This window comes from Drosophila persimilis, unplaced genomic scaffold (assembly GCF_003286085.1).
Source record: "Drosophila persimilis strain 14011-0111.01,24,50 unplaced genomic scaffold, DperRS2 tig00000124-arrow-pilon, whole genome shotgun sequence".
Taxonomy (NCBI): domain Eukaryota; kingdom Metazoa; phylum Arthropoda; class Insecta; order Diptera; family Drosophilidae; genus Drosophila; species Drosophila persimilis.
In genome coordinates this window covers 14,281,297-14,303,301 of record NW_020825294.1, presented here as the reverse complement: position 1 = coordinate 14,303,301, position 22,005 = coordinate 14,281,297, and the positions used below count along the sequence as shown (strand labels likewise).

General features: G+C 38.5%; 1 protein-coding gene across 1 annotated transcript in view; it reads right to left on the bottom strand.

Moving 5' to 3' along the window:
• Positions 1–21,676, bottom strand: part of LOC6602651 — a 63,506-nt gene extending 41,830 nt beyond the window's left edge. The window contains exons 1-4 of the mRNA XM_002027644.2: positions 21,662–21,676; positions 16,940–17,190; positions 5,296–5,493; positions 1,303–1,467 (exon numbers count right to left, since the gene is read on the bottom strand). Of these exons, the coding sequence (XP_002027680.2) occupies positions 1,303–1,467; positions 5,296–5,493; positions 16,940–17,185 (609 nt within the window). The 5' untranslated portion in view covers positions 17,186–17,190; positions 21,662–21,676. The remainder of the gene's footprint in view (positions 1–1,302; positions 1,468–5,295; positions 5,494–16,939; positions 17,191–21,661) is intronic.
• Between the last annotated feature and the right edge of the window lie 329 nt (positions 21,677–22,005).

The following is a 22,005-nucleotide window of genomic DNA, read 5'->3' as shown; positions in this document are numbered from 1 at the left end:
GTTTGCTTTCATCCTAGATTTTCAGTAAGCATTTTTTATTTTAAAGCGTTCTGAACAAATCATACCGTCCTAGACACTTACCGAAAGATTTGTCGTATTTTTTTTTTTAAGAATCTTATTATACCCGATACTCAAAATGAGTATTGGGGTATATTAGATTTGTGGTAAAAGTTGATGTGTGTAACGTACAGAAGGAATCGTTTCCGACCCCATAAAGTACATATATTCTTGATCAGAATCAATAGGCGAGTCGATTGAGCCATGTCTGTCTGTCCGTGTGTCCGTCCGTCCGTCTGTCCGTCAGTCCGTCCCCTTCAGCGCCTAGTCCTCAAAGACTATAAGAGCTAGAGCAACGATGTTTTGGATCCAGACTTCTAAGATATGTCACTGCTACAAGAATATTTCAAAACTTTGCCCCGCCCACTTCCGTCCCCACAAAGGGCGAAAATCTGTGGCATCCACAATTTCGACGATACGAGAAAACTAAAAAGGCAGAATCGTAGGAGATGACTATATCTTCTAGAGTGTAAAATCTGAACCAGATCGTATAATTATTATAGCCAGAATCAAGAAAACAATTTCATTCTTTCTCGCTCTGTCTCTCTCTAACACACAGGTTTCATGGTCGGTTTTGCCAATTGCAAAATATGAGTTCAATGATTTCAGAACCTATAAGAGCCAGAGCAACCAAATTTGGTATCCACACTCCTGTGATATCGGACCTTGACCGTTTCGTGTCCAAATTTCGCCACACCCTTTTCCGCCCCAAAAAAGGACGAAAATCTGGGGCATCCACAAATCTCAGAGACTATTAAGGCTAGAGTAACCAAATTTGGTATCCGCACTTCTGTTAGATCTCACTATAAAACGTATATCTCAGAATTTAGCGCCACCCCCGTCCGCACGCACTCTTTGTCGTGTCGCTTAATATTAGCGGCGTCTGCCGGAGGAGAGCCATTCAGACTTAGTATCGGGTAAAACTGTAGAGTTGCGGTGTCCGCAGCAACTCACAACGTTCCCCCTCGTTTTTTTCTTCAGCAGTGCAATGCTCTTTGAGCAGACCAAAAATACACATCCAGCACAAACTTAAGCTTACAAGGGTACATTTTTGATTCAAATGTTTTGCAAGACTGCAACCTTTAAAAATATATAAAATTGACAGCTATGCATTCAAAAGCATTCGAGCTGTTTCATAACAAATTAGCACGATACCTATGTACTTATTATTTTAACCAGTAGTGTAGATATGGTTATCGTTCTACAGTCTTATATCATATGTAAATATAGTTAATAAAAACTTACCAATATAGCTTGTTTAGAATAAAGTTCGGCATCACAATTGTCGCAAAGATATATATCAAAAGGTGGTGGTTCCACCATCATATGTTGTAAATTATCAATAGATGTAGTCAAATTTTTTTGTTGAAGTAACAAGCATTTTCTATTTTTTTGCTGTCTGTCATATGACTGAAATATAATAAATTAATTTAGTTAATTAAGTTAAAGCCATACAAAATTCCGAAATTACGAAAACTTTTTCTGCTACAAATTTTTGATGCTAGCTTTTTTATACCCGGTACTCAAAATGAGTATTGGGGTATATTAGATTTGTGGTAAAAGTGGATGTGTGTAACGTCCAGAAGGAAGCGTTTCCGACCCCATAAAGTATATATATTCTTGATCAGCATCAATAGCCGAGTCGATTGACCCCTGTCTGTCTGTCCGTCCCTATTAGCGCCTAGTGCTTAAAACTTTGCCCCGCCTACTTCCGCCCCTCAAAGGACGAAAATCTGCGGCATCCACATTTTTAAAGATACGATAAAACCAAAAACGCAGAATCGTAGAGGATGACCATATGTTTTAGAGTGTAAAATCTCAACCAGATCGTATAATTATTATAGCCAGAATCAAGAAAACAATTTCATTCTTTCTCGCTCTGTCTCTCTCTAACGCACAGGTTTCATGGTCGGTTTTGCCAATTGCAAAATATGAGTTCAAGGATCTCAGAACCTATAAGAGCCAGAGCAACCAAATTTGGTATCCACACTCCTGTGATATCGGACCTTGACCGTTTCGTGTCCAAATTTCGCCACACCCCCTTCCGCCGCAAAAAAGGACGAAAATCTGGGGCATCCACAAATCTCAGAGACTATAAAGGCTAGAGTAACCAAATTTGGTATCCGCACTTCTGTTAGATCTCACTATAAAACGTATATCTCAGAATTTAGCGCCACCCCCTTCCGCCCACACAAAGGACGAAAATCTGTTGCATCCACAATATTGCAGATTCGAGAAAACTAAAAACGCAAAATCATAGATAATGACCATATCTATCAGATTGCTGAATCTGGATCAGATCGGATCATTTTTGTAGCCTAAAGCAAGAAATCAATTTGCAGTGGCTACGCAGCGCCCGACGTCACGCTCAGACTGATTTTCTGTCTCTCTCGCACGCACTCTTTGTCGTGTCGCTTAATATTAGCGGCGTCTGCCGGAGGAGAGCCATACTGACTTAGTATCGGGTATAACTGTAGAGTTGCGGTGTCCGCAGCAACTCACAACGTTCCCCCTCGTTGTTTTTATATCTATTATATTTTATATTCTTTTTATAATATCAAGATAAAAATTTATGGTTTTTAAACGGTATTTTTCTCAAAATACTGACTTTGTAAATTATTGACAATCAATCCATTATTCAAATAAATTCTCAAAATTTTCAAACAGCTGCTCTGGCTGCGACCTTTGAAAATTTAATAAGTGAGTAATATCAATTAAGTGGTCCAGTCCAATATACAGAAACAACAAAAACTGACAATCGAACGTATGCAGCAACGTTTCGCATTGTCTTACATTTTTACACACCAGTTCACGGCCACGTACTCTAACTGTAAGCATTAAAACATTGAACAATAAATCCCTAAATTGAAATCTAATTCGGAGAAATATTTTTCGTAAATGTGGAATCAGAGCCGCCGAGAAAGCTCATTGGCCTCCAATATTACTAAAAACAGAAATGGATTTTGATCTTGGGTTACAAATTTGCACAATCTGCAAATTGGGTATACAATTTTTTGTTATTAATAAATTAAATGTTAAATGATAATTTTTCAAGTTATTAAATGTAAAACAATTCGGGTTGTTTTGTATTATATCCACGGAGGCATCTGACGCACGTTATAATAAACCTCTAATATATAATAATATATGCCGTTGGCCGAGATTGGTTAAATTTTAGGTGATTTTTTTTTTAGTTTAATAATAGTTTAATAGAGTTTGTGGTAAAATTGTATTAAATTTTACATCCGATACTCAGTAAGCGTGCACATTACACGATAACTATGTGTGTGAAAGAAAGAGAATGAGTAAGCGCGTGGAAGGCGTTGCGTAGCCACTGCAGTTTCATTTGTTCCGTGTGGCTATAATAATAATAATCTGATCTTGTCTAGATTCAACAATCTGGTAGACATGGGCATTCCCTTTAACTCTGTTTTTATATCACAGATTAGTTAGATCAGTTAGTCTTTTGTAAGTGCTGGGCGAAATATTTAAATAAGCTTGTTACAGTGTGATATCACAGGAGCCCGGATACAACAATTGTTTGCTCTAGCTCTTATAGTCTTTGAGAGATAGGTGCTCATCGGAACGCATAGACGGACAGACAGAGATAGCTTTTTGACTCAGCTCAAGAACATGTATACTTTATGGAGTTGGAAACGCTTCTTTCTGAGTGTTACAAAAATTCAAATCCATTATAAAATTAATATATCCTTATAGTCTTTGAGTATCAGCTGCAGAAAAGCAAACATACGGAAGGACAGTGCTACACACATGATCATAATAATAGGTACACACCTACGTAGGCTTTAACATAACAATAACAGTTTTATTCAATATTTTCAATATTTTAAACTTAAAATTAGTTCTCACGTATTCTTTAATTGTTTGTTTTCAATAAAATAAACTTGTTTATATTATAGGATAATGTTATAAAACAAAATAGATCCAATTTTACTTCTCAGTAAATATCAGGCTTATCAAAATAAGAGGTACAAATTAAAGGTTGTTATGAATCAAATTTTTTAACTGATTATTGTTTTTTTGTTTTTCTTAATTAGTATTTACAAGTTTATATTAAGTGTGTCCAGCACTATTTATTTCTTTTATTTATTTATTCTGTTTTTAGCCTAATATTCATTTTTGGCATACTTTTAAGAAGCGTTTGGCGGGTTTCTATAGGTGGCTTATACTACAATTTTTGGACGCCCTCCATAATTATTGCATATTTAAAATTGAAAATAATAATAATAATTGGCTAATAATTTTGTTAAATCTCCCCAAAAGTTTTCGATTGCATTTAAGTCGCGAGATTGAAAATGTAAATTTTGTTCTTCCTTAAAAGATTTGGTCAAAAGCTTTGATGTGTGCTTTGGGTCGTTTTCTTTTTGAAATACCCAGTTATAGTTTGACAGTTTTTTTTCTGAAACATGGATTAAATTTCTTTCCTTTAGGGTATTTCCTTCTCCACATTTTCTATCCAGCGCTTCCTGCGCAGTCTTTGGGATCTTTTCCAAAAGTTTGCCTGATAGTTATATTTTTTTTGGCGCATAAGTGGGACCGTTCTTGCTTTTCTTCCTGGAAGCCGTTGTTGTAGTCGTCTACTGCTGAATGGGTCTGACTTATATGAATAGTTCAAGACTTTAATGGGTCCTTAAATTAACCAAACATACATACATTTCATTCATTTGGCAACGGCCCGAAGAGACTAAGTGCCAATCGAACTTCTCCCACTGTAAAATTAGTGACTAAATGAATGACAAGGAAATATAGAAAGCTAGAAAATATATATATATTATATGGGTATATATATAATATTTATTTATATCAATATAAACACTTCAAGTCCGATAAAACTAATTATTATTAAAAACTTTCAACGTGTACCTATTAATATTCTCATGAGTGTATATTGAAATAGGGATTCTTTCTTATCGAAAATGTATAAATATAATGTGAAATTGTATAAAAACAAAATACTACATAATACTCGGCTATAAAAACCGCTTCAGTTCTCTGAATCTAACTCACTTAAGGTAAAATTCATATAATAGCAGTGGCGCTGAACTGAATAGGGTCGACAAAAAACTACAATAAAATTTCTTATAAGTACGTGTCCTAAAACCTATTCACAAAGCGGCACTGTATAACGGAAGCTAGTGGACGGACGATTAAGCAAACCTTAAACATGTAAAAATACGTAAAAAAATTAATTAAAAATCGTTTAATATATGTACTTACCATGTTTTCATTCCGAAATGTTACCAACAATTTGTTGTTTCTTCTATCATATAGCGAGGTTGTTGAATTATAATTGTTTATAAATCTTAAGCTTGCATGTTCATATGCAGCTAAATCATTACAAAATCGTAATAAAAATAAGCTTTTGTGAAATTGATAGCAAATTACTACAATTTCTTTCATTTTTTCCATCCAGCTCTATAAGAATAAATAATAATTCATTAATATAAATAAATAAAACTGTAGACAAAAGTATCTATGGCCGAAGCATTGAGTTAGAACTTTACTTAGAGAATTATTTCGTGAACATCAGATTTTACTGATAAGCCACACTGGGACAGCAACTCTGTCAAACATTTTAGATACTATTGATTTAATGGAATATCATACTAGTCTGCATACTACCGTCTGCATACAAAGTCCGGTTGCTTTAGTCTTTAGTGTATGACATGTTTTCGCTTATTAATATATTCCTTCCTTCTGGCTGTTAAATACGTATGATATAAAACCATTGCTTAATCGCGTTCCGTCAAAAATACTTATTTATTATACAATATTTTGTTGTTGGGTAGTTTAACTACTAACAAATACATTTGGGTGCACGTTGAAAAACAGTTTAAAGTGCAAATTCAGTGAGAGTGCGGCTGGAATATTTATATACAAATTCCGGGACTTTAAGCGTCGAATCTCTCATTCACTGCGCAGCTGTAGCCGCGGTTCTTGACTTTTCGTGTCTTGCATTCTCGCTCTCGCGTCTATACATCGTCGCTGAAGCAGTATTTCATTTTCCGTTGTTGTGTCGAATTGCACAACGGCTAACATGGACAACGATCCGAATACAGGCGCGGGCGGAAATATTGTGGTGGCTAATTCCAGACTGAGTCTGTATAAGCGTAAAAGTCATCGATAAGTTGACCGCCGCGGAAGTCGAGGTGCGCCTTGATATGTTGGCAGAAATTCGAGAGGAATTCAATAAGGCCCATAATGATTTGGAGGCTCTCGATCAAAACGAGATTGGGGGTGAGCTGCGTGAAAACTTTGATACTTTTTTTCATATCGTTGAAAGCTGAATTGCTGGCTGCTGTTGAAGTAAGCCAGTCACACACCGCTGCTCATTCAACGGCTCTGTCAAACCATTCCGGACATAGTACCATCATCATGGATCACAAGCAGCGACTTCCTGAGCTAAAGGTGCCTAAGTTTTCTGGTGGATACGTCGAGTTTTCGGATTTTATGGCAATGTTCAAATCGGTGATTGAAGCGGATGCAGACATCAGTGACATCGAGAAATTGCAGCACATTCGCTCGTCTCGCTGATGCGGCTTTGGATTCGGTTCGATAGTTGGAGCTCTCCAGTGCCAATTATCGTGCGGCTCTGGATATACTTAATAAACGCTTTAATAAGAAAAGACTTGTTTTCCAGGCACCCATCAAGAAGATTCTTGGGTAGACTCGCTAAAAGATTCTGATAAAAGACTTCGGGAGTTTTCGGATGCAGTCAATTAACACATGCGAGCGTTGCAGACATTGGGAACTGCTGAGGAAATTTCAGGATTCATGGTCATCAACATGCTGCTGCAGAAATTGGATTCGAAGACGCAAACCAAGTGGGAGGAGCACACATTGTCGGATGCTATACCTACCGCAGAGGAATTCTTCGAAGTCTTGCAGCAACGCTGCCGGAAAATGGAGCAATTGGAATATGCTACAGCGACACACGCTAGTAGCGATCAGGTGGGAAAAAACCATTCCTATACGCAGGTTAAGAAAACGTTTGTAGCTTCCAACTCTTCCGCCGACCCGTCTGTATGCGTCCCATGGAAGCGGGCCATGGAATATACTCGTGCAAGATATTTGGAAATCTCTCACCGTTGCTGCGCCACAAAGAAGTGAAGAAGCTTTCCCTATGCTTCAATTGCCTAAAACCGGGGCACCGGACCCGCGCATGCAATAGTGGAAAATGTCGAGTATGCGGCGGTAGGCATCATAGTTTGTTGCACTTCGATAGTATACAGCCCACAACACAAAGCTGCCCAGGTATTACTCCTCCCGATCTGGCCGTTCAACCGGACACTCTTTCCGGACACTCTTTTCTTCACTCTGATGTCGTGCTTCTGGCTACAGCCGTGGTTCTCGTGAAGAATCGGTCTGGCGTTTAAGTTCCTTGTCGTGCCATCTTAGATTCAGGATCGCAGCTGCATCTCGTCACATCCAGGTTCGCCCAGCAGCTTCAGCTTAGGAGAACTCAATCGTCTGCAATTGTGTCTGGGCTGGGCGATACCAGCGTTTCTACTGAATGATCCACCATAAGCATTTGTATGCATTCTTGCACCTCTGCTTACACAACTACGCTTACTGCTCTCATCGCCCCCACGATTACCGATTCTCAACCAAGTATGACAATAAATGTATCCGATTGGAGTATTCCATCTAACATTCAGCTCGCTGATCCTGCATTTTTCAATCCTCAACGGGTTGATCTTCTCATTGGTGCGAGCGTTTTTTATGATCTCCTCTGCGTAGGGCAAATCAAACTCACCGATGGACTGCCTCTTCTGCAAAAGTCCCGGCTTGGGTGGATCGTATCTGGCGGTGGACAGAAGGTACCAAGCTCGGCGCTTTTGGCCACGCACAATTGTCCAGATTCGATAGCTGAGATGGAAGCAAGGTTGGATAAAACACTTCGTATATTTTGGGAAGTCGAGAATTGTGTGGAGGCTGGGTAGAATACCAAAGAAGAAGACGATTGTGAAGCACATTTCGTAAGCCACCTTTCACGGTTGCCATCCGGGGAGTATGCAGTTCGTGTGCCACTAAATAACAATACTGATCGTTTAGGAGAATCTAATGCTCAGGCTTATCGACGGTTCATCAGTCTGGAGCGAAAACTGGAGCGTAATCCTACACTCAAGGAGCGGTATTCCGCCTTTATGATTCCCTGATTCCCGTAGCCTCTGCAAATATTTCTTGCCTCATCACTGTGTCCCAAAGGAGGACAGTACGACGACAAAACTCCGTGTCGTTTTCGATGGATCCGCAGCTACATCAACTGGATATTCTCTAAATGATGTGATGATGACAGGCCCTGTTATTCAGCCTGCATTGTTTAACATATTGATTCGCTTTCGAATATATCCAGTCGCTCTCACTGGGGACATTTGTAAAATGTACCGCTGCGTACGAGCGTCTCCACCCGACAATTTGTATCAGTGCATCCTATGGCGAGATTCCATCGAGTCCGAGGTTCAAGTCTACACATTAGACACCGTCACATACGGGACGAGGGCTGCATCATTTTTAGCGGTCCGCACAATGCGCCAGCTGGCCATCGACGAGGGTGAGTCCTACCCTCTTGGCTCAGCTGCTCTGCGGCAGGAGTTTTACGTGGATGACCTTATTTCGGGCGGTAATTCGGTCGCACAGTTCATGTACAAGATGCACCAAACATCAGCTTTACTGACCCGTGGTAATTTTAGACTTAGGAAATGGTGCTTCAGTCACCAGGAAGTACTTGAGGGAACCCCTGAAGATGACATAGAGAAGTTCCTAAAGTTTAATGATGGAAGCGACATAGACAAAACTCTCGGCTTAGCGTGGGGTCCTGCTTCGGATCAGCTGCTTTTTGCCTTGTCCGCACTGGACACAAACTCAAAGCCATCAAAGCGGTCGGTTTTATCTACGATTACGCGGTTCTACGACCCTCTTGGATTGATAAATCCAGTCATTGTCAGGTGCAAAATCTTCCTTCAGCAGCTTTGGAGAGAAAATTTGGATTGGGATGAAAGCCTACCCTCAGCGTTGCATTCAACTTGGATGGACTTGAGAAATAGTTTGGCAAGCATTTCTCGGATCTCATTTCCTCGCTTGGTTCTTCGTTCTAGTGTGGCTACAGAAGTTCACGGATTCTGTGATGCCAGCTTAGAAGCATATGGCGCTTGCGTGTATGTCGTGTCCAGGGAGTGGACAAAGTCGCGAGTGGCGCCGCTAAAGACTATATCGATTCCTAAGCTGAAATTAAGTGGAGCCCATTTGCTTGCGAAAATCATGCAGAATGTAACAGACATGGGAATCTTTACAGGTCGGTTCTATTGCTGGTCGGATTCGTCAACAGCATTATCTTGGATTAGGGACGAGCCAGCTAAATTTCAAGTTTTCGTGGCAAATCGAGTGGCCTCAATTCAGGAGTTGACGGCAGCCATGGAATGGCGCTATGTTCCCACATCTTTAAATCCTGCTGATATTCTCTCGAGAGGCTCGCTCCCCAACCATCTTATCCAGTCAGAGCTATGGTTTCACGGCCCATCCTTTTTGTTACGCTCCAAGGATAAGTGGCCTGTATCTCCTGCTAACAACATAGCAACTTTGGAGCTTCGCAAGAGCTTCACGTCTCCACATCCCGATCTCACGTCCGGATGCAAATTTGCGAATTCATTCTTTCGCATGCAGCGCACATTCGCCTACATGCATAAATTTATGCATCGTCTTAGGCATCCAGGACTCACCGTTTCTGATATTCGGCAAGGAACGCTTCTTCTAATTCAACACATTCAGCTGGCAAATTTGTGGATGGACATAAAGGAGATTCGGCGCAATGGTCAAGTCATGAAATCCAGTTCTATTAGTTCGCGGTTGGAGGTTAGTTGGAGGTCGTCTTGGCACATTCATCGCTAGGATTTGACGCTCAGCACCCGCTCATTCTGCCAAAGGGACTTTCCATTACCTTTGCGCTGATATGATATTATCACGAAAGAAACCTCCATGCCGGACTTCGCGCCTTGCTATCCAAAATTCGGCTGGAATATTGGCCAATTGGAGTTATTAAAGCAGTGTCAAGGGCAGTGTCAGCAAGTGTGTGAGATGCTTCAGGACTAGGTCGCGCATGGTTGAACACATCATGGGAGACCTACCTAAGGAACGTTTGGAAGGAACTCGAGCATTTGAAGTCACTGGAGTAGATTACTGTGGATCTTTTTTCTACCGATCAGAAATACGCACGAGGCCTCCGATCAAGTGCTACATTAGCGTATTCATCTGCTTCACTTCTAAGGCTATACACATGGAGCTCGTAAAGGATTTGACTACCGCATCGTTTCTAGGCGCACTAAAGCGTTTTACTTCCACTCGAGGAAGGCCAAGTCAAATTTGATCGGACAATGCGACAAACTTCGTTGGGGCCAAGAACGAGCTTGTGGAGCTAAAGAAGCTTTGTCTGAGCGAACCGCATATGAAGGAGGTCATCTGCTTCTAGGCGGCCCCCATGAGCAAATCCTCGAGCCTGACCTAACGAAGCTGAACTACAATCGTCTGGATGGCTGGCAGCGTGTCACCCAACTACAACAAATATTTTGGAGCCGTTGGCGCGAAGAGTATCTCACTCTTTTGCAAGAGCGCGCTAAGGGGCTCTCTGCCGCCGCCATTTCGGCAATTACCTTGATCTGCCGCCACGGCAATCACTTTGATCTGGCGCCGTCGTCTATTTTATTTCTATTCTAACCCCTCTGCGAATTGGTTGCATATCGATCTCTCCTAAATTCTATCTGGCCATAGCAAACAATCGGTTTCCGCTAAGCCACCAAAATTAAATACGGGTTAACCTAACCTATTGAGAAAGCCCTTCACAATAAAAAGTATGCACTGGGAGTATTCGTGGACATCTCCGGAGCATTTAACAAAGTGGCTACGAAAGCAATAACAAATTACCTGGTAGCGACTAATACACACCCAGCAATCAACCTGTGGATAAGTAACCTCCTAGGTTGCAGACGGGTGCAATCAGAGTGGGGCACCGCTTCCATGGTGAAAGAGGCACACACCGGCACAGCCCAGGGTGGATTCCTGTCGCCCCTCCTGTGGAATCTGGTGGTCGACGACCTCATCAAGAGATACGAAAGGAAGGTCCCAATAATAACAGCTTATGCGGACGACAAAAGCATACTTATTACGGGTGTTTGCCCATCGACCCTCAGCTCACTAATGGAACGTACATTCAGGGAGATACGCGAGTGGGCGGAAGAAGTAGGACTCAGTATCAACGCGGACAAGACGGACCTCATTTTCTTTACCAAGAGGTACAAGGTACCGATATGGACCCCGCCGAAGATCAATCAAACCCCAAAAATACAAGTCAAATACCTGGGCACTGTACTGGATAGTAAACTGGCATGGAAACCCAATGTATTGGAAAGGGTGAAGAAGGGCACCATTGCGCTTTACGCATTCAAGAAGATGCTCAGCAGCACATGGGGCCTGTCTCCGGCTCTGATTCATTGGATTTACATCTCGGTGGTGCGACCAACTCTGCTGTATGGAGTCTTAGTGTGGTGGCAAGCTACTGGAAAGAAAACGTATCATAAGCTTATGGAAAGGACTCAGCGACAGGCTCTGCTCTGTATTACAGGGGCGCTGAGGTCAACCCCAACAAAAGCACTCGAAACCCTACTTGGAATCGAACCCCTAGACATCCACGCTCGTCTGACTGCAGGAAAGGCAGCACAACGCCTCATCGCTTCAGGAAATATCTCGCCACAAGGATACGGGCATAGTTCAATTGGAAGGGAAATGTCCAGATCAGCTGATTACATGACCCCCCAAACATGCCTCTACGTAAAAACAACCGCATCTTTGGGACCTGAAGACTGGAAGAGACGGTAGAGACCAAACTGAGCACCTCAATATACATACGGACGGCTCCAGGATGGACAAAGGAGTAGGAGCTGGCCTATACTGTACAGACCCTGAGATAAGGCTGTCATATAAGCTACCGGACCATTGTAGCATATTCCAGGCAGAGGTTTTTGCCATCAGGAAAGCAGCAGAGGTCGCTCTTCTCACTGAAAGAGCACACGATTGTGGTAGAGCATGGACAAAACAGACCGCTCATATCTATACATTTTTCTTTCACCTGTCATAAGAGGAGACAAAACGGTGTTGGGAGAGAGTAACTAGAGCTCTAGTCTAGTTGTGTTAATTCGTGCACTTTGTGTATTCTGTCTCCACCAATGACCTATACGATTAAAACTTTAAAATATTTGGACGGGACGAGGAAAAGTGTATGAAAGAGAGACAGATCAATCGCGTGACAGGAGGAATTGTCCACGGATAATATAATTCTCGTATCTTTAAAGTAGTGGATGCCACAGATTTGTACTCTTTATGGAGATGAGAGCGAGAGTGTCAAAATTATAAAACAATTTTTTCAATGTGATATCCCAGGAGTCTGCACACAAACTTTGGTTGCTCAAGCTCCTAGTCTCTGAGATCGAATACGGACAGGCGAGCGAACAGACGGACATGACTTTATTGTGACGAATAGGAAGATCACGCAGGCTGAGAATTCAGTTTCCATTCCGTATTGATTGCAAATAGTCTCTTTAAGATCAGGGTTGTTGGAGCAACAATATATTAATTATTTTCTAAAAAGAAGTCTCCAGCAAATTGTTAATCTTAATTATCTTAAAAATCTTAATTTCTTAATCCGCTAATACGAATAAGAAAAGCTTAACAATACAATATTTCGGGAATTGGCAATACTAGTGTCAATACGTTGGTTTTGATTTTGTTTACAATCAGTTAAAAATGGCAAATAGGGTCGATTAATTTGGCAAAACAATGAAAATTTTTCGAGAGGGTTTTCGTTGGATTATATTTTACAACTTCCGACGCGGATTATACCAATAAGAAAGTTCGTATTGTTTACATTTTTTAAGGGCCGGTTTCTCGACTTCAAGGTAAGCTGCCGGTTATATATCGACCAGTTGATCATAACTCCTTCTAACCGTTGTCGAACGGCACCCGTCCCACCATCTTTACTTGAGACTCTTTACTCGCACTTGTCACGAGAGATGGCAAAAACTTCGAAACAAAGAGAGGAACCATGACAGGTAGTATATTTAATTAAAATTTTGGAATATTTGATCTGTTTTTATTTTTTCCTTTTCGATACTGTTTTTTATTCCGTTCTATTTCACTCTCTACAGACATTATCAGCCAGGCTCCGTTTTTCACATTCATTTTGAAACACACTTATCGCAGTGAGCTCTCTACAGTGAGCAAAAGAAACACACTTTTAACAGTGAGTTTAGCAGTGAAAAATTATTAATAGTTTTGTAGCAGTGAGAGCTCTACAGTCAGTTCTAATAGTCTCTGAGATTTGTGGATGCCCCAGATTTTCGTCCTTTGCGTGGGCGGAAGGAATTTTGAGCACTAAGCTCTAATAGGGACGGACAGACAGACAGCGGTTAATCGACTCGGCTATTGATGCTGATCAAGAATATATATACTTTATGGGGTCGGAAACGCTTCCTTCTGGACGTTACACACATCCATTTTCACCAAAACACTCATTTTGAGTATTGGGGATAAAAATAGATGACTTATTGATGCATTAACATAAACTTGACACTTATATCAGAGTAATTAAACTTTTGCTTTCTTTATAAATGTTATTTTAACCCAACCTCAAATTTGGCTCGGAAAAAATTAGCAGGGGCAACAACAATTTTCGTTTTGGTGCATACAGCAAAAATATGTGAAAACTTTAAAACGAAAACGAAACGGGTTAGCTGAAAACGTCATCCGCAAAAGTAAATGAAAAACGGAGTCTGCCTGTATAACTCGGTTCCCTTCTGCGGAGGTCAAAAACTGCACGAGGAAGAGTGTGTGAGAGAGGGATAATGATTACTCATTGGCGTGGAAAGGGGTTGCGTAGCCACTACAATTTCATTTGTTCCTTCTGGCTTTAATACTGATCCGATATAGCTGAGTTTCGGCAATCTGGTAGATATGGTTTAAAGGTACGGTCAAAGGTGGAAACGTTTCAGTTTATTGCTGTTTTATGAGATTTTCAAGAGATAAATAATTTTTTCAGATAAATCAATCAATTTTCTATATGTTTGGCTAACTTTAATAAGCGTAATTATATTTATTATACATATTTATAATTTCTTACAAAATAAAAAAAAAGGTTTAAATTAGGCTAACAAAAGTGTAAGCACTCTTAGCAGTTATCACATTTTAATAAGTTATTTTCTTAAAAAAAAAAACACACATAATCTTAGAGGAAAATCACTCTGCATTTTCACAGCTATTCAGCGATTTAAAAGCGCTTCAAGAAACACGTTGACTTAACGCTTTAATCAATTTTGTTAGTGGCTTCCCACATTAACTTTTAATAGCGACGGTTGTTAAAATATGTGCCTATAATAAAGCGGTCGGCACGCACAGGGAAAATTAAACAAGAAGTGTTATTGTATTGGTGCAGATCACTGTTACACACGTGTACGTGAGCTTCTTCGTACCGAAGATTCGAGTACAAATGCAGAAACAAAATTATTATACATCGTGCTGGGAAAATACCTTGAAGATGGGCATAAAGCTGTTACGAATAATATTAGTAGTACCGAATACTTTATTCATTTCTAAACATTGATTGTATAATGAAAGGGATATTCTTTTTTGCCATAAAATTCAATGCGCCACAGTTCTCAATGAATGGTGGATATTCAATGGTATTGAAATTACCTTGAAGCCTTTATTCTTGCGCGTCGAATACTATATTTCTTGAACTCTACATTGAGCTGAAAAATTTCAGACTGCCAACCGAGTCGTTTCACGGGCTGCCTCTTTTTGCTCTTGTTTTTGAGAATTAAGGCCTTGTAGGGAAAGATTAGATATTCTGGGTAGCAGAGTTATCAACCATACTGGTTAATATGGTCTGGTTGATATAGTAGCTGATATTCAACTATTTTATTTATTTGTTTAGTTAGCCATTGTCTGCTAGAACGCTCGCTCGATTGCCCTCTGTATACAGGCGATCGATAAAACCTGCCCCTCCAATAAATAATATATCCAGCATGCCTACCGGAAGGTAAGACCCATCGAAACAGCCCTACGCCACTACCACATCTATCAACAAAGCGTCCCTTAACCGCAGGGAGTACACCCTGGAAGGATTTCCTCTATATAGAAGTAAGGCGCCTTTAACAACACCCTCCAGACAACCGTTACAGGTGCACTGATGGATTTGAGGGATGATTCCTGGTAGGTGAGTAATTAATCGTCGGCAGACGTTATGTGAGTGCATGACAAGTACTCTCATGAAGGTTATGGAAATGCTTTTAGCAACAATGATAAATATCTTGGTTTGATAATCGACAGAAAGCTCGATTGGAAATTGAGCATAGAGAATAGAGGGTAAAGAAGGCCTAAAATGAAAATGATAAAAAAGGGGAATGACACCGTATATAGTTCGGTGGCTCTGCACCGCCATCATACGACCAATCATGCTCTACGGAGTGGTAGTATGGTGGCCAGCCCTGGCAGATTGGCATACATGATTCCCGACATTCAATTCCTAATAATATCTTCTGCAGAAGTTGTCAGGACGAGGAAAAGTCAATTCGCCACTGCCCGACCTCTCCAGCTACCGCATTAACCTAACCTAACGTAATCTAACATCTTCCTTTCCTGCAACTCCCGAAGAAGTATAACTACATATTTTACAGCCAGAAAAAAAACGTATATATTCTTAATCAGCAGGGTACTAGCAAAGACTATACAATACCAAGATGTTGCATGAGCGACCAAAAAGCTGTTCTATGGCAGGTCCTAACATTAGAACCCAAGAGGCACGAGGGAGCGCGCGGGGTTTCAATTCCCTTTTCGCCTGTACTTCGTCTCTACCGCGACCCCGCTGCCCATCGGTTTCGTCTGTTCGGCAATGCCTTCACCAGCAACGAAATAATTCTGGACTCTCCAGCCTCAGCACCGTCGAAGCGGTGGTCGCGGATCGCCGATGTCTTTGGAGCGGCACAGTGGGACCTTTGGCCGTCTCAGCTTGCTAAATTAGTTAGTGAATATGAGTTCAATAAATATTTGCACACTGAAAAAATGTTAAACTTTGAGTGCTTATATCCCCTAAACTAAAACTATCTTGAAAATTCGATTGGAAAATTCTCTATTAGATGCGTACATTAAATTTATCTAAAGCACTCATACAATTTTGTTTACTATTTCGGCTGAGTCCCCACTGTGCCGAGCCAAAGACATCAGCGACCACGCTGCCCTACGGTTTCGGCACGCAGACGATTCATATTTTGTTTTTGTATTCTTTCTCTCGAGACACACCGACTCGACGCTGACCGAGGCATTGACGAAGCCGAGTAGCATTTCGGAGGCGAAGGTAGCGTAAAAGAGGTAAAAGGTAGCGTAATAGCCCCGCGCGCCCGTACCATGAAGCGTCAAACGAAAATTGAAAAATAATTTGTTCCTCATGCAACATCTTGGTATTGTATAGTCTTTGGTACTAGGCATCTTAGCCTCGAATCAAACGTTCAAACTAGTTTTTACTTAATTTTTATATTTAATGCCAAAAACAGACATTTAATATAAATTTAAAAAAATATGTTAATGGGCTTTAGAAAATGTTCAAGATAAAAACTACTCCAAGCTTCCAAATTGCTCTAGGTGTTGTGAAAATTACATTCAGAAAGATTGATTTGTAGCGTGCAGTTTCGCTGTTTACGATATTTACGGTATTCGCGTTCAGTGTACATTTACAAGTATTTTTAATGAAAGTATTGTCACTTGTTCATTGTCAATATACTTTTGTTTAATTTAAAAAAAAAATTATTCTATAAATATTTACCCCAACAAAATCGTTTGGTTTTTTTAACGGAATTCCAAAAGGTGCGTTTTCCGGCCACCACTCGGGCTCACTGCAGTCAATTTTTTTTGGTAAGTTTATATGGCCCAAAGAGCACTGTACCATAAATGGAATAAAACTTTCTAATTGTGATTCGCTTATTTTTTCAAGCGACGTGGGGTATCCATTTGCAAACAAAAGCGGCAAATTGGATATCATATTATGCTGAGCTTTATCTCTGTCATCCATTGTCACTAGAAGGTATTTAGAATCAATACTATTAGTTAATAAAAAATATAGACAAATTATTTGTTAAGTTAATATTATTTTTTTATACATATGTACTGTGTTTATCTTTTCTGAGAACTTTGTCGAAAATATTTGAAGGTTTTAAAAGAGTATATTAAAATTGGACAGAAGCTTGTAACGAATCTGGTATGAACATCAATATGGGAGTTGATCTAATGATATATATATATCTCAATTTCACAAAATCTGCTTTTAATCATTTCACAAAATCAGACGGATCGGAAGACAAAGATTTTGCATAGTATTTAAATCAAAGTTCGAATGAATATTTTACAAATATATTTGTATTTTGTTTAATCATTAATTCTTTATTAAATTAAATTAATTTATTTAATCATTCTTTAATCCCAAAATAAAAAATTAACGTTCCAGGTCAAATAGTTTTTTTTAATGGTTCTCTAATGTTCATAAGGATACAAGCAGTGTTTTTGGCACAAAATCACATGACACGGAAGACCAAATGGTACCAATGCGTGTTTTATACATAGATGTAATTAGGGTGGCATTGTGGTTTGGGGTGACATCTCTTATTATGGCTAATATTCGTCTAGGATTAACATTAAATTCTTTAATTTAAAATGACTAACAAAAATGCTGTTTTTACTCTCATGATTTAAATATTATAGAGATCGTATGGAGATAGCTTTTGCGTAATGTATGAATCTTGTAGAGAATTTAAATATGTTTAACACAAATATTTTTATTAAACAAAAACCTTTGACCTAGAACGCTTAAATTTTATTTTTTTTATTAAAGAATGAAATATATATATATATATATATATATATATATATATAACAGGCAACATAGCTTAGCACTTAAAGGTTAGATTTCTGGCATCTCGCACCATTTTCTTATTTTATCCTAGCATCGCTATGGAAAGCCTTTGAAGAGGGCACAAACATAACAATTCTTTCTGTACCAATAATTATGTTCGTCACTGAACATAATTTAGTCAAATTTTGTTAAAATAATAGCACTTTGTAATACATCTGCCATATTAACGAGATATACATATGTACAATAGGTTTGGGCTTAGTTATAAAATTTGGAATTTGGAAAATGGTTCCTATGGTAGCTATTCTATATATCGCTCTAGTCGGATAGAATTTTTGTTGTGATTTAGAATATTAAAATACAATTCATACTTTAAAAATTTCATCTCGATTAATTAACATTTAAGCCAACAACAACTAGAAAACATACCCTGCTGCTAGAAAAATAAACTATCAAAAGACATGCAAGGTCAATGATCCCATAGATGTACTTAGCTATTTAAGTTAATGTGATAAAATGTGATACCTCAAAAGTCAGCGTAAACTCTAATAATTATGCGTACAATTTCGGAATTCGCGATTACCGTTATTACTTGTTCTAAAATATAGGTTGGAGGGAAAATCCTACCGAGAAATGCCTTCTACGACAATTGTGTGTCTTCGGGCTCCATATTGTCAAAGCCCCGGTCCGGCAGATCACCGTTGTTGACAGAACTTGAGAAAAAACGTATTGTCCAACTGGTGCCACTAAATCCAAGGCAACTGGAGGTTGCATAACGTTTCTCCAAAGTTGTATCTGAAGAAACAGTCCGACGCATGTATGTATGTACTATCTGACGCAGACTTTTGAGGTGTCACATTTTTGTTATGTTTTTTTTTCCTATTAACTTGTTTTATTGAACAACAAAAATAGATATGTAAGTTTATAAATAAGCAAAGAAGATTATAAAAAAAATCGTTGCCCAAAGTGCCTTATATTAAAAGTTATCCGCAACTGAACATAAAAATGTAGTCATTTTTCTAAGTGTACGCAGAGGTATGTATGCGAGCAAGTGTATAGAGACGGCAACGCTTCCTTCTGGGTGCTATACACAGTGTAATATGTATACACATACATATGCCCTTTTTGAGTATCGAGTATAAAAAGCCGCCGAAAAGCTTGGCGATTTTAATCAACATTGCTCGCACTCGGTTTTTAGTGATTCGGGATGAAGGAAGGATTCGTAATGATCAAAAGCATTAAAGAGGCATGAGTATAGCATGAGATTGCACAAAATTTTGTGGATTCATGCAGGACTTTAATGTGGTTTTTCGTGATTCGGGATGATCCAGATGCCGATCAGATTTGAAGGCAGATTTCGTTATGATCTGTATACAATCAGAGATATTGTGTTACTTTACGACCTTTACACTTACTAAATAGACAATAGAAAATTTCATAAGACTCGGTCCAGCCGTTTGGGAAGAGTTCAATATTTGAGTTCAAGAGTTCAACACAATATTAGAAGATATTATTTATTTTAATGAAAAAAATCTTAATCAAAGATTGCATAGTATGTAATATTTACAATCACCTAAACTTAACAAACTTTTAATATCTCTTCTTTTCTCCTTTTGTATCTAGGTTTCATTATTAGCTGATAATTGTTTATTATATAAATAGGTAAATTAAATTAAATTAAAACAACAATTTTAGTGGCTTTTTAAAAACCGATTCCATCTGAAAAGGTTGCCGACCCCTGACAAACGGTTGGTTTTTTTGTGGAGAAGGTCGTGCTGCCAGCATAGCAGTCTGTTAGATATACGAAAAAGATACAGTCAGCACAACATTTATTCGGACACTCGTCTATATCAACTTTCTTTATAAATAACTTGAAAGTATTTAAGTTTGAAAAAAAAGTTTTATTTCATTATGAACATGGATATTACTACTACTAATTTCAAATCTAAAAACAAAAAAAAACCTTCTTTGGCATATCAAAAATAATTAAAAGTATCAAAAAGGCCACTTTTTTACGCACAACAATTATTCGGACACTTTTTATTTTGTACGTTTTTTTCGTATTGTCTGTATTATTATTGTACCCAATTTTTTCTGATTACAATATTTGGTGGGGCCGCCCTTAGCTTCAATAACAGCTTTTAGACGTGGGGGAATACTTTTTACCAAATGATTGGTTTCATTTGGATTAATTTTCTCTCATTCCGTCATCAGAGCCGTTTTAAGGATTTTCTTGGAGGAAATTTTATGTTTCCTAATTTTTTTTTTTCTAGCAAATCCCAAACTTGCTCTATGGGGTTCAGACCTGGTGACTGCGGCGGCGTTTTTAACTGCTTGCACTGATACAACAGCCATTCTTGAACCAAAAACGAAGTATTTTTAGGGGTCATTGACTTGTTGAAACAAGAAATTCATCGCTTCAAGACCCAATTTTTCGACACTCGCCATTGAATTGTCAGTCAAAATTTTCTTGTAGATGTGTTTGTCCATCTTGGTAAATAAGCCAGCTGCTTTTTGGGAGAATGTTATATTTAGTGAGGAGTCTAAATATAATATATTCGGACATGATGGACCATCCAAAGTATGGAGAAAGGATAATCAAGCCATGAAAGGGAAAGACCTCATCCCAACAGTGAAGCATATATTGAAATCAGAAAAAATTGGGGACAATAAGTTTTTTTTCGTACAAAATAAAAAGTGTCCGAATAATTGTTGTGCGTAAAAAAGTGGCCTTTTTGATACTTTTAATTTTTTTTTAAATGCCAAAGAAGGTTTTTTTTTGTTTTTAGATTTGAAATTAGTAGTAGTAATATCCATGTTCATAATGAAATACAAATTTTTTTTCAAACTTAAATATTTTTCAAGTTATTTATAAAGAAAATTGATATAGATGAGTGTCCGAATAAATGTTGTGCTGACTGTATATGGTCTTCTAACTTAGAAGGATATCTTTGTCAACCCGAAGATAGTTTCCTTACTGATTTTCACGTTAGCTAAGTACTGTACAAGGAGCACTAGTTTCACTAATGGAGGCATTGTATGTCCTTCCACGGTTCTTGTTGCGAGAAGTTTGTGCTTCCTACACATAAACGGACTTGTGAATATACCTAACAAACCAACTTATAGAGACTAGAGCGCAGTACTGAATTTTGTTTTAACAATATTTGTTAAATATCGTGCAGTACGTATGATAATAGGTATACCGATGAAAGCCAAAATTTTGTAGTCAATGCCTTGGCGGCATAAAATGGAATCAAAAGCAAAATAACAAACATTGAATATATTTATTTGCTTATTAACAGTGAAGGTGAACAGAAATTACAGTTAAACTAAGCAAAATGCTTTAAATTTTGCTCCTTGTTCACATATATATATATATATATATATATATATATATATGGTATATGTATATATATATACCAACTATCGTGGTATATCTGTCATACACCCAAATTATGAACACGTTTTTATAAGCATTTATGAGTATTTTATGCACTCTAAACCATTCAACAACAAATCTAACTGGACTGAAAACCATCAATATGGTCGGATATACATTAATATGTACACGATCTAATAGAACGAAGATATACTGAATGAGATGATTCTTAATAATTTAAATTTACTAGCTGTACCCACCAAAAAATGTAAAGATTATAAAGTCGCGAAACAGATATCTACAATCAAAAATATGGTAACAATGTAAAGTTCCGTTTTGGTAAAATAATAATTTATTATTTGATATCGAAAACTATGATATCGGCTATGTAAAATCATGAACTAGACTAGTCTGAAAAGAGCTCTAACATTGTGGAATATAGGAAAGAAACAAAATAACAAATATGAGCATATTAGGCTCTGCACTGAGCCCATCTAGGGGGAATGGTGGTAATTTCACAGATGTAAAACTCCGATTCACACTGGCCCCACCCACCATCCGTCTAAAACAGCTGAAGCCAATAAAAAATGAAGACAAGTACATT